At 51.0% G+C, this 13,061-nt stretch overlaps 3 protein-coding genes across 3 annotated transcripts; 2 read left to right on the forward strand and 1 right to left on the reverse strand.

Annotated features, from left to right (window-relative positions):
* Positions 1-692: 692 nt before the first annotated feature.
* On the reverse strand, positions 693-2,579 carry BDV17DRAFT_93828 (CRAL-TRIO domain-containing protein). The gene is made up of 4 exons (XM_073765378.1): positions 1,620-2,579; positions 1,531-1,572; positions 1,369-1,468; positions 693-1,318 (listed from the first exon to the last, which is right to left on the reverse strand). Exons 1-4 carry the CDS (start codon positions 2,361-2,363, stop codon positions 780-782), a joined length of 1,425 nt encoding a protein of 474 aa, XP_073615456.1. The 5' UTR covers positions 2,364-2,579; the 3' UTR covers positions 693-779.
* A 2,948-nt stretch (positions 2,580-5,527) lies between these two features.
* Positions 5,528-7,978, forward strand: BDV17DRAFT_298525 (transcription factor domain-containing protein; the record flags this gene model as incomplete). The annotated part of the gene is made up of 2 exons (XM_073763710.1): positions 5,528-5,618; positions 5,673-7,978. The coding sequence occupies 2 exons, from the start codon at positions 5,528-5,530 to the stop codon at positions 7,790-7,792; spliced, it is 2,211 nt and encodes a 736-aa protein (XP_073615457.1). The 3' UTR covers positions 7,793-7,978.
* Positions 7,979-8,164: 186 nt separating this feature from the next.
* On the forward strand, positions 8,165-11,035 carry BDV17DRAFT_298527 (glycosyltransferase; the record flags this gene model as incomplete). The annotated part of the gene is made up of 7 exons (XM_073763711.1): positions 8,165-8,213; positions 8,274-8,973; positions 9,033-9,190; positions 9,240-9,603; positions 9,664-10,008; positions 10,070-10,713; positions 10,788-11,035. The coding sequence occupies 7 exons, from the start codon at positions 8,165-8,167 to the stop codon at positions 11,033-11,035; spliced, it is 2,508 nt and encodes an 835-aa protein (XP_073615458.1).
* Positions 11,036-13,061: the final 2,026 nt, after the last annotated feature.

Below are 13,061 nucleotides of genomic sequence, written 5' to 3' on the forward strand. Positions count from 1 at the left end.
GATCAGCTAAGCCTCGAATTTCACGCGAATGGAAGAGACATCACTCTCGCAGAGGCTGCAGTCAAACCCTTGTGGTATCCAAGCGTGGTGACTTTGGCAGATCGTTCGTAACCAGATCGAGTAGCGTGTGTTGTGGAGGGGAATGGCTGGGGCTGGGTTCAAAATGTTCGCTTGCCGGTTCTAGCGGAAAAGCATCATTGCGTTCTGAAAAAAAAAAAAAAAGTCCGGGGTACTTGAAGTTTGAGTGCTCAATCCGTACGGGAAACGTGTTCCGGCATCCCAAGACTGGAAGTGATTTTGTTCTGGGTGGGATGAGCCGAAGCGAAAGGTTGATCTTTGGTAGCGGCAGCTGATCGTTCCTTCCTTTAAGGTCTAGGATCCAGAACCGAAGGCACATCGTTCCTTCCCCTCTCACTTAGATAGTAGGCTTTAGTTGACAAACAGGGAAGGCGCGGTGGCCGGAGCTCAGTCGCTCCTTCCTTAAAACAATCCAAGCTGCCCAAATATAGCAGGAGCGCTGAGCAGTCCTGGAGGAGACGGTAGATAGCTCTTTCCATCCATTTGACGTTTGCTTAGAGAGGTCTACTTAGTCCCGCATCCATTGTATATCTTAGAAGATTTCAGATCGACAATATGGCTATGTATCTTACTGGTACTTTATAAACTAAGTCGAGGCCAAAAACCATAAAGAACGAGCCTCAAGTACAAACATCCAAACAAACCATGGGAATCATAACATCTTGAACCACTCCTTTATATCTAGACACCATCAACTAAATTCACGCCGCATTAGCCACCTTCACCTCTCTCCGCTCAACATGCTCAATCTCCAACTTCTTGAGTTCAGCCACGGGGGGTGCGATGTCGATGTCGCCAGTGGGGTAAAAGTCAACCTTACCACCAGACTGAATAACGTTTGTGCGGTCCAGCGTGTTCCGTCCACGGGTATAGGGGTCCGTCTTCCAATAGTTAACACGGAGGCGCTCGATGATTTCATCGCGTTTGGCCTGGAGGTCTTTGACGTCGTCTGCTTTCTTCTCGCCGCCAGCTTTAATCCACGCGGATGTCGTTTGGAGGAGTTCCTCGCCGATCTTGAGGCGCTCTGCCTGCAGGGCGTCTCGGGTCGCGGTGTCTTCCATCAGGGCGTTTTCGCCCTCGACGGGCTCGACGTAGTTGTATTCCCAGTCTTCGGCGCCGCCGAGCTCTTTGGGGAGTTTGTTCATGTCGATGAATTGGCTGAGGTCTTTGGCGCTGTTTGTGAAGTGGACTTTTGAGACGATGACTGGGTCCATCCAGCCTTTGATGACTTTCCAGATTCCTGTATGGGGTCAGAATGAGAGGGGTTTGGGCTGCTTGGGGTGAGCGCACCGGAAAAGACCCAGGGGGCGTTGTGGATAAGCATATTACCGAGGGATTCGGGGTAGTTATCTTGGAAGCATTCGATGATAAATTTGACGGGCGCGTATTCCTGATGCCGTTAGCTTTTTTTTTTTTTTTTTTTTTTTTGTTAAACACCACCAAGATACTTACCATGTTAGAGAGGGAGAAACCCGTCATGTCGAAAACGATGGTCTGAGCAGTTAGAACAAAGTAAATGACTCTTAGATGAATGGACATACCACAGTGTCAACCGGCGGCACTAGTAACAACCGAGTAGACTCGATGATGTGAAGGATAAACCGGTTGATAACTTCAGTACTCTGGGCGGATGGCTTGTGCAGCTTCACTCGCACCACGCCAACCGGACGGCCTTGCTTATCAGTGCCGTGCTGGTAGCATTTGCCCATGCGCATCTGCGCAAGGAAGCCCTCACCCTCCTTGGCCAGATGAGGGTTAGACTTGTCCTGGGACTCCCTGAGGGCGTGCAACTCAGTGTTAAGCAGGACCTTCTCGTCGACTCGAACCTGCTTGATCCGCCACAGCATCGATCGCAGCATCATGTTGAACGACTTGCCGACATCGAATTTGCGGGCGCGCAAGAAGCGCAACAGCAAGCCGTCCGGGTTGTCGTTCTTCGCCGTGCTCAGCAGGCAGGCGCGCAGCTCCTCCGCGGTAGTGTCATGTAGAATGTCCTTGATCGACCTGATCTCGTTGGTGGTCAAGCCTGTCTCTTTGAGAGTCTGGGCTAGGTGTGCCGTGAATGCGCTTTTTCCGCTGGCAGAAACCAGAGTGTCGGTTCGTGCCAAAGTCGTTGGTGACTTTCCAGCCTCGCCGGTCTGCGAATCAATCGGTTGCTCGGGGGCGCCCAGTGAAGCAGCATCTAGCAGGACGAGGATGATATTCCACATCTGCTGGAGCTTCCCTTCCTGTTCCGCGGAGAGGTTTCCGAGCCATCCAGGCGGAGTGTGACCGACGTAAGCCATTTTGAGAGTGGAGAGTTCTGAAAGTGAAAAAATATATATATATGTATGTATGTATGTATGAAGAAGCTATAAAGGAGAGTGTACGAAGAAATAGATCAAGAGGGGAGAGCGTAAAGTCCGAGTTGCAGCTGCAGGGCGATGCAACGAATTTAAACCCAGAGCGCTGCAGGGGTCAAGCATATGAAACAATAGGTCCCCCGCCGACAGGATCGACGAACCTCGGATCCCCAACGGCACAGGCACACTCGAGATGCGATTCTAGTGTCATCCGCCTCAGAGGACTTGAATCGAACGAACCAAGCCTGCGCTCAGTCGTTCGGTCATTGTGCTATCCAGACAACCAGCCAGTCGCAGTCCTCACCCTCCTTCGTCCACTCTCAACCCCGTGAGCATCCCACCCAAAGTCCGATTTTGCCTGGTGGTTGAAGCATAATGGAACAAGGTTCAGCGGCGAACGGGGCTCCACAGACAGTTCCAGGAATGACTTCAGCTTTGGCTCGCGGGACTGGTCGCCAATCTGGGGGAGATGGCGGGGTATTGTCCCGCCTAAGCTGGGGTGATTGTCATTTTTCCCCTCCATGTTCTTGGTATTTCGCTGACTGTTAAGTCGATGATTTGCAGAGATTCGTGATGCAAATGACGATGGTGCGCATTTCACTTGAGATCCGCGTGCGAACCCACACCCACAGCCCTGGACCGCTCGCGACTCTTTCCCGATTCATTTCGGTCTCCAACGCTTATCGCTTTGGGCTCGATTCGAACAGCGCCTGTGCACTCCTTGACTGACGTTATGTGACGGTGATAACCATGGGAGAGATTGGCCTAGACGGGACCGACAATGAAGTTTACGAAAGATTGTTTCAGGTTGCCCTGAGACTCGAGTTTCACGCTCCTGGCGACAACCTCGGCGCCATCACCATGTTCCAACATGTGCACTGTGCACTGTGAACCGCACGGGCACGAACCGGCAAGCCTACCGAGCAGAAGACTACGGACGCCAAGGAAATTGCCGTCCTTGTCTTAGCAGGTACCATTTCAAATAGAATCATTCTAAACGAAACCCATGATATCGCCGGAAAGCTTTCTGTTCCAGGATGAGCTCCTGAACCCCATTGCCGAATGCGCCATCCAACTCACGGTGCTCAACAAAGACCGCAGTTCGTTATCAAGCCTTCAATGTCTTTCTCGGATAAAGATTCCGAAGATACATACTTTTCTTTAAACCATGAACCGAACCCTGAGAGCGCTGAGGGCTAAGCGAAGACGGAGTCTTAATCAGTGGACTCATGATACGGCAGACACTCTATGCCATTCAATAAATGCTTGGCCTTCCACGCGAACGGGTTCATAAAATAGGGTCACTGGACCATCAACGCACACTCGACATTCTTTCTCTCTCTAACAATACCATCACACCTTACCTCCACAGAAACCTCAAAAGAAAGACAAACAAGCCTACTCAACTCTATTTCTGAACGCAAAATCCTATCGGCAACCATGGCTGGACCTCTGGACCAGAACAACCTAAATGACAGATGGTCGGCGCAATTGAGAATCGAACACTAAGAAGGGCAAGACAAAAGGGTAGCATTCCTGATCAGCCAGAGCAAGTTCGAACGTGACAAAGCCTTAAAAGACAAGAAGCCCTACCCATGGGCCAGCGGACGCTTGGAATGACCTTGAAGCCCGCCGTGATTACGTGTCTCCACGAATCCCAATCCTGGCAGACGACGTTATAATGCCGCGAAAAGTATAGGAGTTCGCCGGACTCGCATCCCTTCCAGAGATTGAATGGGCCCACAAAAGTGGAAGACGAGTGAGATCCACCGGAAAAGGTCCTAATCTACAACCTGACTTGGGAGGAGGCGTGGGCTATTAAAGTCCATTATATAGGCGTGGGATGTTGCAAGGTGTGGTTTGAGGACGAGGAGGTGGGTGTCTGGAAGGCCAGGAGGAATACAGCGAGGCTGAGCGAAAGAAGAATATGGACATTATCAACGAACATAAGCCAGTCGATTGATTCAATTTCATCTCGTCCGGGCTTGTTATTCCCTGTGATCATATCCAAGAAGTTCACCGTGGTCTTCTGAGTACCTCCACTACTTCCCCAACTGGAGTCGGAAATCTTGGCTGCAAAATGCATGATCGAAAGCAGTTACGTCCGCAGCAGCTCTTCACTTACTTGATCACTTTCCGGCCCGTAGCCATGGCCATATGGTCTCCCCACACGACTCTAAACCAGAGAGCATAGCCATGGTGACCTGCGTGATATTGAACGAAATCATACAAAAGACCGAGCCGAAGACCAATATCTGACAGCCGAAACGAGCTCTCGCCGGTGAACCCTCGTCTATGTACCCCTTTTGAACAGATATCCATGCGCCCTCAGTCGACCGTACATATCCGAGCGCTGGCTGCGCTGGCTGAGCTACGAGCATACGAAGCCAGCTGGCACCGGACCGAGTGAATGCCTTTCGACGGCGATAAAGCTGGGGTTTATCAGTCTCATTCCTAATCCCGACCTCATCATATCGGCCATCCGTCCACCAAGGTAGATCGGTGTAAAAGTAGTTTGCCTGGTGAAAGTTGCCACATCCGTTTAGATTGAAGGAAACATTACCGGAATGCCGGCGCAAGAGCGGATTGAAGAACGCAACAATATCTCTCCGGTAGGCATTTGGATATAAATCGGGCTCATCATCTGGGGTTGTTTTATATGCTTGATAGGGTTTGTAGGTGGAGCATTCGATTTAAAGAAGAGAACTTGCTGGAGGTGCGTGGATTCAGTTATGATCATCAGCCAGTGCTTGCTGACGCGCCGGGCTGAAACAAGAAGGTCGGTAATATCTAGATGTAGAAGAAGCGCTTCTAGTAGTTCTGGGATAGAAAGAGCCACTGCTGCTGCGATATATCGCCATGTTGAAGTTGGACCGTTAGGTGATCAAGCGCTGGGTCGATGTTGTGGCCTCGGGCAGCTACACTAATGACTAAGCGGCTTGAGACCTATCACGTGATGGGTATACCATAATTGGTTGGTGACGGTATGGAGGGCATCCGCCCCCGTAGTCTCCATCTTTTCGCTGTCCAGTGTAATAAACTAGATTTCAGCACCAACCAGCTCAAAATGCAGAATCATTGCCGTCGGTGATTGTCTTTTGACTGAAATGGTGAAAAGAGCAACACGCGAGTACCACTGCGGTCGCTGTGACCGCGGGTTTGCCCGACTTGAACATCTACAACGACACGAACGATCGCGTACTTGACCACGTTCTTCTCCATTAAAATAATCAATTTGCTGACTCCACTCAGATACCAAGGAAAAGCCATTTGGCTGCGATCAATGCGAGAAGTCTTTCACGCGAAAGGATTTGTTGACCCGGCATCTGCGCCTTGCCCACAGTGCGTCCCCGGCTCCCCAAACACCAGAACCGAACCCCACAGCGTCCACTCAGCAAGTGTTTGATGGCCTCAATGTGCTCGCGTCTGCTGTAGCTGACCACCCATTCCCCTCCACGAGAGCCGAAAGGCAACATCTCTTACCTGCAACACATGAACCATTCCCTGCAGCACCGGCAGTGGAGGAAACACCGTTCAGCGAACCTTTCGTGTATGAAGGTGATGACTTTACGTCTTTTCTAGACAGTATACCTCTGCCCAGTCATCCGTACTCACCTACCTATCAACCGCTGCCGCTATTTCCTCCGCTACAATTTGACTCTGGGTCGGAGTACCCTTCGACGCTTGGCCATGACGGTGTTGCAACGCCTCGCAGTTCAGTGCTTCCTCGCCATGGGACGCAACTGCCATCCCTGCACTTGGAGGAATCCCAGCCCCCTCACAGAGCTCGTCCACCCAAGGTTCCAGTTGCGGTAACGACGCAATGCCGCGATCGAATCGTCAGCGAGCTTCGTGATTACGCCAATGTAGTTCCAGACCAAAGCATTCCATCGCGGCATGCGCTTTCAAGATGCCTCACGGGGTACTTGAATGGATATCACGATCATTACCCGTTTCTTCATATCCCAACATTGAATATTGAAACATGCCCTCTGCATATTATTCTATCGATGGCTAGCCTGGGGGCGCAGTATTGTCGAGAGCACCAGACGAGCATCAGCCTCTTTCAGGTAGCTAAATCTATCACCTTGGAGCATATACGCCGAGATCTTCAATGGACCGAAAATAGTGCCATTCAGCCCAAGGCAGTATCTACCAAAGACCAAAGCCAAGACATTCTGGAGACAGTCCAGTCACTGCTTATGTTAACCTCAGTCTCTTCTTGGTTTGAGCACTACCCACCTCACTACGAAGCTCTCTACCTGCGCAGCTTAATGGAGACTTTACTTCGTAAACATGGATTAAATGAGCTTCCTCGTCAAGATGGGTCGTGGGAGAGCTGGATCCGGAATGAGAGCGCGAAAAGATTGAAGCTCATCGTGTTCTGTTTCTTCGGCATTCATACAATTGTCTTCGACCTACCGTCCATGATTCTCACCGAGGAGATCACACTCGATTTACCCTGCACAGAGAAGGAGTGGACAGCTGCTACGGCTAGTGAGTGGATGGAAGTTAGACAGCATGGTCGCGGAAGCCCTAGGCTACAGGACGCCCTGAACTCCCTATTCATCCGGACCCCAAGCGCAGCAGGCCAGCTTGAGAGCTTCACCTCCCTGGGAGGCTATGTCCTGATTCACGCCACCATCCAAAATATATGGCTAATTCAAAAAGCGTGCCGTCTTCCTGTCACCAGCGGAAGCTCGCTATCACCGGCTCAAATAACCTCGCTGGAGCAAGCGCTAGAGAATTGGTGCCAATGCTGGGAGCGCAACCAGGAGTCATCAATAGATCCTTTCAACCCCAACGGCCCGATCTCATTTACATCAACAGCCCTGTTACGACTGGCTTATATTCGACTCAATGCCGATTTCAGCTCCGCTCGGCGTCTCCAGACCTGGAACCCAGATGAGATAGCCCGATCTCTGCGCCAGAACCTATCGGTGCAGCGAAGCGACCGCTTAACCCGCGCAGCGCTGCACTGCGCCCATGCACTGAGCACACCCATAAAACTCGGCATTAACTACGTTGCCCGCACGCTCGTCGTATCCTGGTCAAACCAATACGCCCTCTGCTCACTCGAATGCGCTGTGCTCTTAGCGAAATGGCTGGAAATTGCGACGGTGGCGAACCCTCAGCCCAGGCTGACGGAGCAGGAGTCAAAGCTTCTTGAGTTCGTGATTGAGATGGTCATGGAGGCTCAGCATGGCGTGTCACGATCGTGGCTTCTGGCTAATAACACTCGCTTGAGTGCGGTTGTCACGAGACTTTGGGCGCGATTGTTCACCGCGGACTATATTTATGAGCTTGTTAATTTGATTGGGAGGTCGTTGAATCGTTATGCCGATTTGCTTGAGAGTGTGGATATCCCTTGAAGTTCACGACAATGTTTTTATGGGAAATCGCGGCGATTCGGGAATATTTTGTTCGCCAAGGGCGCTCAAGATGTTAGGGGGAAGTCTCGTAACTTATTCATCGAACCAATGCAATCGAGTGAAGATGTGCAATGACTTCATTAACCCCTGTGGCAAGGATTTGCTGTCGAAGCTTGGAGGCGAGAGTTGTCAGAAGACCGCAATTGCCATGCATGGAAGGGTATACGAGTACGACGCCCCACCAATTCAATAATCGATAACCTAAATCCTCGAAAACCATGGTGACAGGATTCATATAGGGGCTTGATCCCTGAATAGTGATGTGAATATTCTCTTCATAATCGCGACTACTTGCTGTCAGTTAATTGGAGGATGAATACATACCCAAAATCATTGATCCCAGGGGGGAGCAGGGTCAGAGGTACATTGCTAATCCCCGACAATCGATATCTCACGGGAATTGCTAACACTTTGGCAACAGACGACGGTCGCATCGAGGTTAATCTGGATTCAAAAGCTTGCAAGGTCGTCGCGGAGCTCATCGGTACAGCACCCGCTGAGGTAGACCAGCCTCTCGGTCCACCACCTCCATACGAGGATGTCGCAGCGGCCCCTCCAATCCATTTCCCAGTCCGCCTCAATATCGTGATCCAGGTAGTCGGCAGCCGCGGGGACGTACAGCCGTTTATCGCTCTAGGCAACGAGCTACAAAAGCACGGCCATCGGGTCCGTCTCGCAACACATGATGTCTTCGCCAGTTTCGTCAGAGATTCCGGGCTAGAATTCTACCCTATTGGGGGCGATCCAGCCGAACTGATGGCATATATGGTCAAGAATCCAGGGTTAATCCCACAGCTCCAGAGTCTACGGGCCGGCGAGGTCCAAAGGAAGCGAGAGATGGTCGCGGCGATGCTAGATGGATGCTGGAAGTCATGCATTGAAGATGACCCCATATCGGGAAAACCCTTCGTAGCAGAGGTGATTATTGCGAATCCGCCGAGTTTTGCACATGTGCATTGTGCGCAAGCCCTAGGTGTGCCACTGCATCTAATGTTCACGATGCCGTGGAGTAGCACGAGGGCCATTCCGCATCCGTTGGCGAATCTGAGGTATGAAGGCACGAGTCCAGAGGTTGCGAACTGGTTTTCGTATGGTGTTGTCGAGTGGTTGACGTGGCAGGGGTAAGTCCTTCTCTTTGATTGCATTGCGCGTTAGGAATCGTTCTCACAGACGAGATCAGGCTTGGGGATGTCATTAACGGCTGGCGCTCGAAGCTAGGCTTGGAGTTTGTCCCGGTTACCGAGGGGCCAATGCTAGTCGAGACTCTAAAGGTTCCGTTTACTTACTGCTGGTCTTCGGCTTTGATGGCGAAGCCGGCCGATTGGCCTGCGCATATCGGTGCGTACAAATCTCGTCTTTTCTATAATGCCAGTACTCACAAGCTCAGACGTTTGTGGCTTCTTCTTCCGCGACACTCCTGTCTACTCACCACCCAAATCACTTGAGATGTTTCTCTCAAGCGGACCCCCGCCCGTATATATCGGGTTCGGCAGCATTGTGATTGATAACCCAGAACAATTCACGGCAACAATCCTGGAGGCTATTCGACTAGCAGGAACGCGGGCCATCATCTCTCGCGGCTGGAGTAAGCTAGGAGGAGAACCATCCGACAACATCTATTACGTCGATGACTGTCCTCACGAATGGTTATTCCAGCGTGTGTCAGCCGTGGTTCATCACGGAGGTGCCGGGACAACCGCCTGCGGCCTGCGATACGGTCGTCCCACGGCCATAATTCCGTTCTTCGGAGAGTAAGACAATAACCCACGACCTAAACTTCTATCAGAATATTTACTAACTCGATAATACAGTCAACCATTCTGGGGTAATTTAGTCGCATCCTCCGGCGCAGGTTCAAAGCCAATACCATATCGGACCGTAAACGCTACCAACCTCACAGAGGTTATCAAATTCTGCCTGCAACCAGAAACACAGCGCGCGGCACAAACAATTGCCTCGAAGATGCAGCATGAATCGGGAGTCAGGGCCGCCGTTGATTCGTTCCATCGAAACCTACCCCTTGACCGGGTGCAGTGTGATCTACTACCGGACCAAGCGACAACCTGGACTTGTAAATCGCCTGCAATGCGCTTGTCGAAACTGGCGGCGCAGATACTCGTGGAACATTTACGGCTGAGCAAGAAGAATCTGCAGGTGTAAGATCGGTCGCCATTCTTGCGAATCTTACCGTGAGCCAAAGGCTAATAATGCATATAGCTACGAACCGAAACCCATTATAATCGAAAACCGACGCTGGGATCCCCTCACAGGCGCTGCATCTGCCGCCATCGGTACCAGCACGAGCATGGTCAAATCAACGGCCGATATCTTCCTCAGGCCATACCAAGAGTATCAAGATTTACACCGCGACCGAGGACGACCGTCAACATCTCTGGGTCTGGATAAGTCTGCAACTCCCAGATCACTAAGCTCACCTCCCCAAACCACCTCAACCGAGCATCCAATTACACAAAACTCAGATTCAAACCCCTCCCTCACCCCAACCGCAACCCCGACAACCCTCCAAGCAACAACCACAATAACCAGCGCATCCGCGAAAAGCATCGGGCGTTTCCTAACCTCATACTTCAAAGGCGTGATGGTTGACATTCCCCTCGCAACAGCCGAGGGTCTGCGCGCCGTCCCGCGTCTCTACGGCGAGGAGTCAAAGGGCCATGGGCCCGTCAAGGACTGGAAATCGGGTTTCGTGGTTGGGTATAATTCGTTCTCGCATGGGATGGTTGATGGTCTTTCCGGGTTGGTCACGCAGCCATGTAAGGGGGCGAAGGAGGAGGGCGCGCTTGGTGCGGTGAAGGGGGTTGCGAAGGGGGCTGTTGGTGTTGGAGTGCATGTTGGGTCTGGTATGTTGTCTCAAATTCTTTGTTTTTGCCTTTTTGAGACTCTGCAAGACACTGACGTGGTCGCCTTTTTCAAGCTGCGTTGGGTCTCGTAGCGTACCCGGGCCAAGGAATCTGCAAAAGCATTCACTCTGCCGTGCGGTCGAGGACTAGGCAGGAGGTTACCAAGGCGCGGATAAGGGAGGGGGAGTACCTTGCTCGGGCCGGGGTCATCGATCGCGGCGCGGTAATCAGGGCATTCGAGGCTGGTAAACGCCGTGATGGGGATGGGGGTGCGCGGAGGTTCGATACTTGGGATATTGCTCGGGGTCAAGATATATTTTAATCTGGGTCGTGGAACTTGTCAGAATCCATGAAATGGAGCTGGTGCCCTACTATCTTCTTGTGACATATAAGGCACTGTTGAATATATCTAGGAGTCGCAAACCTTGCGAATATCATAAAGTTCTTTACAGTAGGATTACAGCAAATGAACATGGTAATGATTGAGTAGAAAGATCACAAAGATTTTCCCTTTTTATTTTTATTGATTTTTTTTCTTTTCCTTATTTTCTCATAAAAAAAATCTCAAAGTTACTGTAACAAAAGGATTAATTCGATAACACCTTGTCTGAGGGTAATACTGAAGGGAAGGGAAAGTCCCTAGAGAACTAACTTCCTCCGCTAAGGTATGAACCATGAGTGCTCCATTTCCCTCTTAACTAGACGATATAGCACTGCGACGTTCTGACCATCTCAACATCCTTAATTAGGGATCCGTTGCGGGATAAGCGTATCCCGAATCTTCATAAGCTCCTTCTGACCTTCGTTCTGCGAAAAAAAAAAAAAAAAAAAAAAAGGCACCGGATCCCCGGGATATCCTCGCGACTTGCGACGGGAACGAGGGCAGTAAAGAAGCCAACCAGGATCATTCCCGAAACGGGGGGAGGTGGTAGTAAATGTAGGGCTCGGTCGACTAATGAGAGACGCTAATTTCGAAACCCATGTCCTCTCCTGTGGCTCATGCTCGTTGACACGGTACATATTCTCAACCGCGGCTAGTTCTACCATCATGGGGTATGGGAGTTTGAGACCCTTGCCCCATGGTCGGGAAAGTTCGGCATGGGCAATTACGGCGACTTGAAGATCCCGGTCCAGGAAGTCGCTCCAATGAAGGGGGTTGGATCGAAAGGTTCTAGGGCTGGTAGCTCGAACACCTGGATGGATTTGCTCGGTCCTTGGGGTTGAAAAGCTGGCGATGCCCACAGCCCCAGGTTGTAAGCTTGTGAGAATCTTCCGGCAGGCTTGACAAGTCCATTATATTGCTTCATCGAGCAACCTCTCCTCGGTCTCTCTGCTGGCGATGTGTCGGGTACATATGATTCAGGTGCTTATCGGTGGCAATCAGCATCGTCCCGCGGCTTGGTGACTTTCGGACTATGGTTCCTTGACCTAGAAGGGCAGACTTGAGATAGTCGAACGCTTACAGCCCGAGATCGCCGAAACGATCACCCAGATAGTCTTCACAGATATTTGCCTCGAAAAATCCATCAGATCCGCTAAGAAACAGACTATTAGCCAGCCCACCACCTCCGCCGTCCTCGCCTGAGCACAAACCCTTGACTTCCCCATTCAATGACGCTTAGCGAAGGAATGCCCAAGCCTTCATTAGTAGTATTGTCTGGTAGCAAGAACCTCCGCACTTCGTTGTACTGGGCCTCGCCCAGGCCGAGGTTGGGTGACAAATTGGGAGATACGCGGTGAAGGTCTTCGAAGAGGCCACCCTGCTTTGAACCACCTGCAAGAAGTCCTCGCGAGTACGATGAGGACCCGAAAATATTGATGCAGAAGGAGGCCAATTGATAAGACAAGAGAGCTGAAAGTATAGATCAAGAAGATGGAATGTTGTGCACTTGAGTCTTTGGAGATGACTCTGGATGAGGAGATTCCTTGCTGCTTAGATAGAAGCAGCAGCAGTAAGAAAACAAGCATCAAGAACATAGCAACACTGAATAAAGAAATAATGAGTGTAGTTGAAGATGAAATACGACCCAAAGGGAACCCTGGGCTTTCTAGTCTTCGTCGGCCCTAAGAAATGGATTGAGGCCGAGTCGCAGCTGTTTGTTTTGTGCATGAACGGATTCCCCTACCATCGTCATTCATCGAGGAAGAACATCCAGGGCTAGTCAGGGGGTTGATACCGAGACAAAGAAGCCTTTGGTAAGGGCCATTGGGCATTGCCATTGTGAAAGAGACCTTTGAACATGTTCATTCTGATGCTTCGCAAGGAATATGGTTCGATCTAGAAGAGGCTATTCTCGCCAAGTGCTTCTGAGGCAGAGGATGGAAGGGCTTGGCTTGCCTGACAGCGT

Source organism: Aspergillus undulatus (genome assembly GCF_047715775.1).
Source record: "Aspergillus undulatus strain CBS 261.88 unplaced genomic scaffold BDV17scaffold_25, whole genome shotgun sequence".
Classification (NCBI taxonomy): Eukaryota; Fungi; Ascomycota; class Eurotiomycetes; order Eurotiales; family Aspergillaceae; genus Aspergillus; species Aspergillus undulatus.

What these genes read in the sequence shown, in the direction of transcription:
- BDV17DRAFT_93828 (XM_073765378.1), bottom strand. Translation starts at nt 2,363, where the DNA reads ATGGCTTACGTCGGTCACACTCCGCCTGGATGGCTCGGAAACCTCTCC. An exon ending in TGCCGCCGGTTGACACTGTG is followed by an intron (nt 1,573 to 1,619) that starts GTATGTCCATTC and finishes CTAACTGCTCAG; the next exon opens with ACCATCGTTTTCGACATGAC. An exon ending in GTTTCTCCCTCTCTAACATG is followed by an intron (nt 1,469 to 1,530) that starts GTAAGTATCTTG and finishes TAACGGCATCAG; the next exon opens with GAATACGCGCCCGTCAAATT.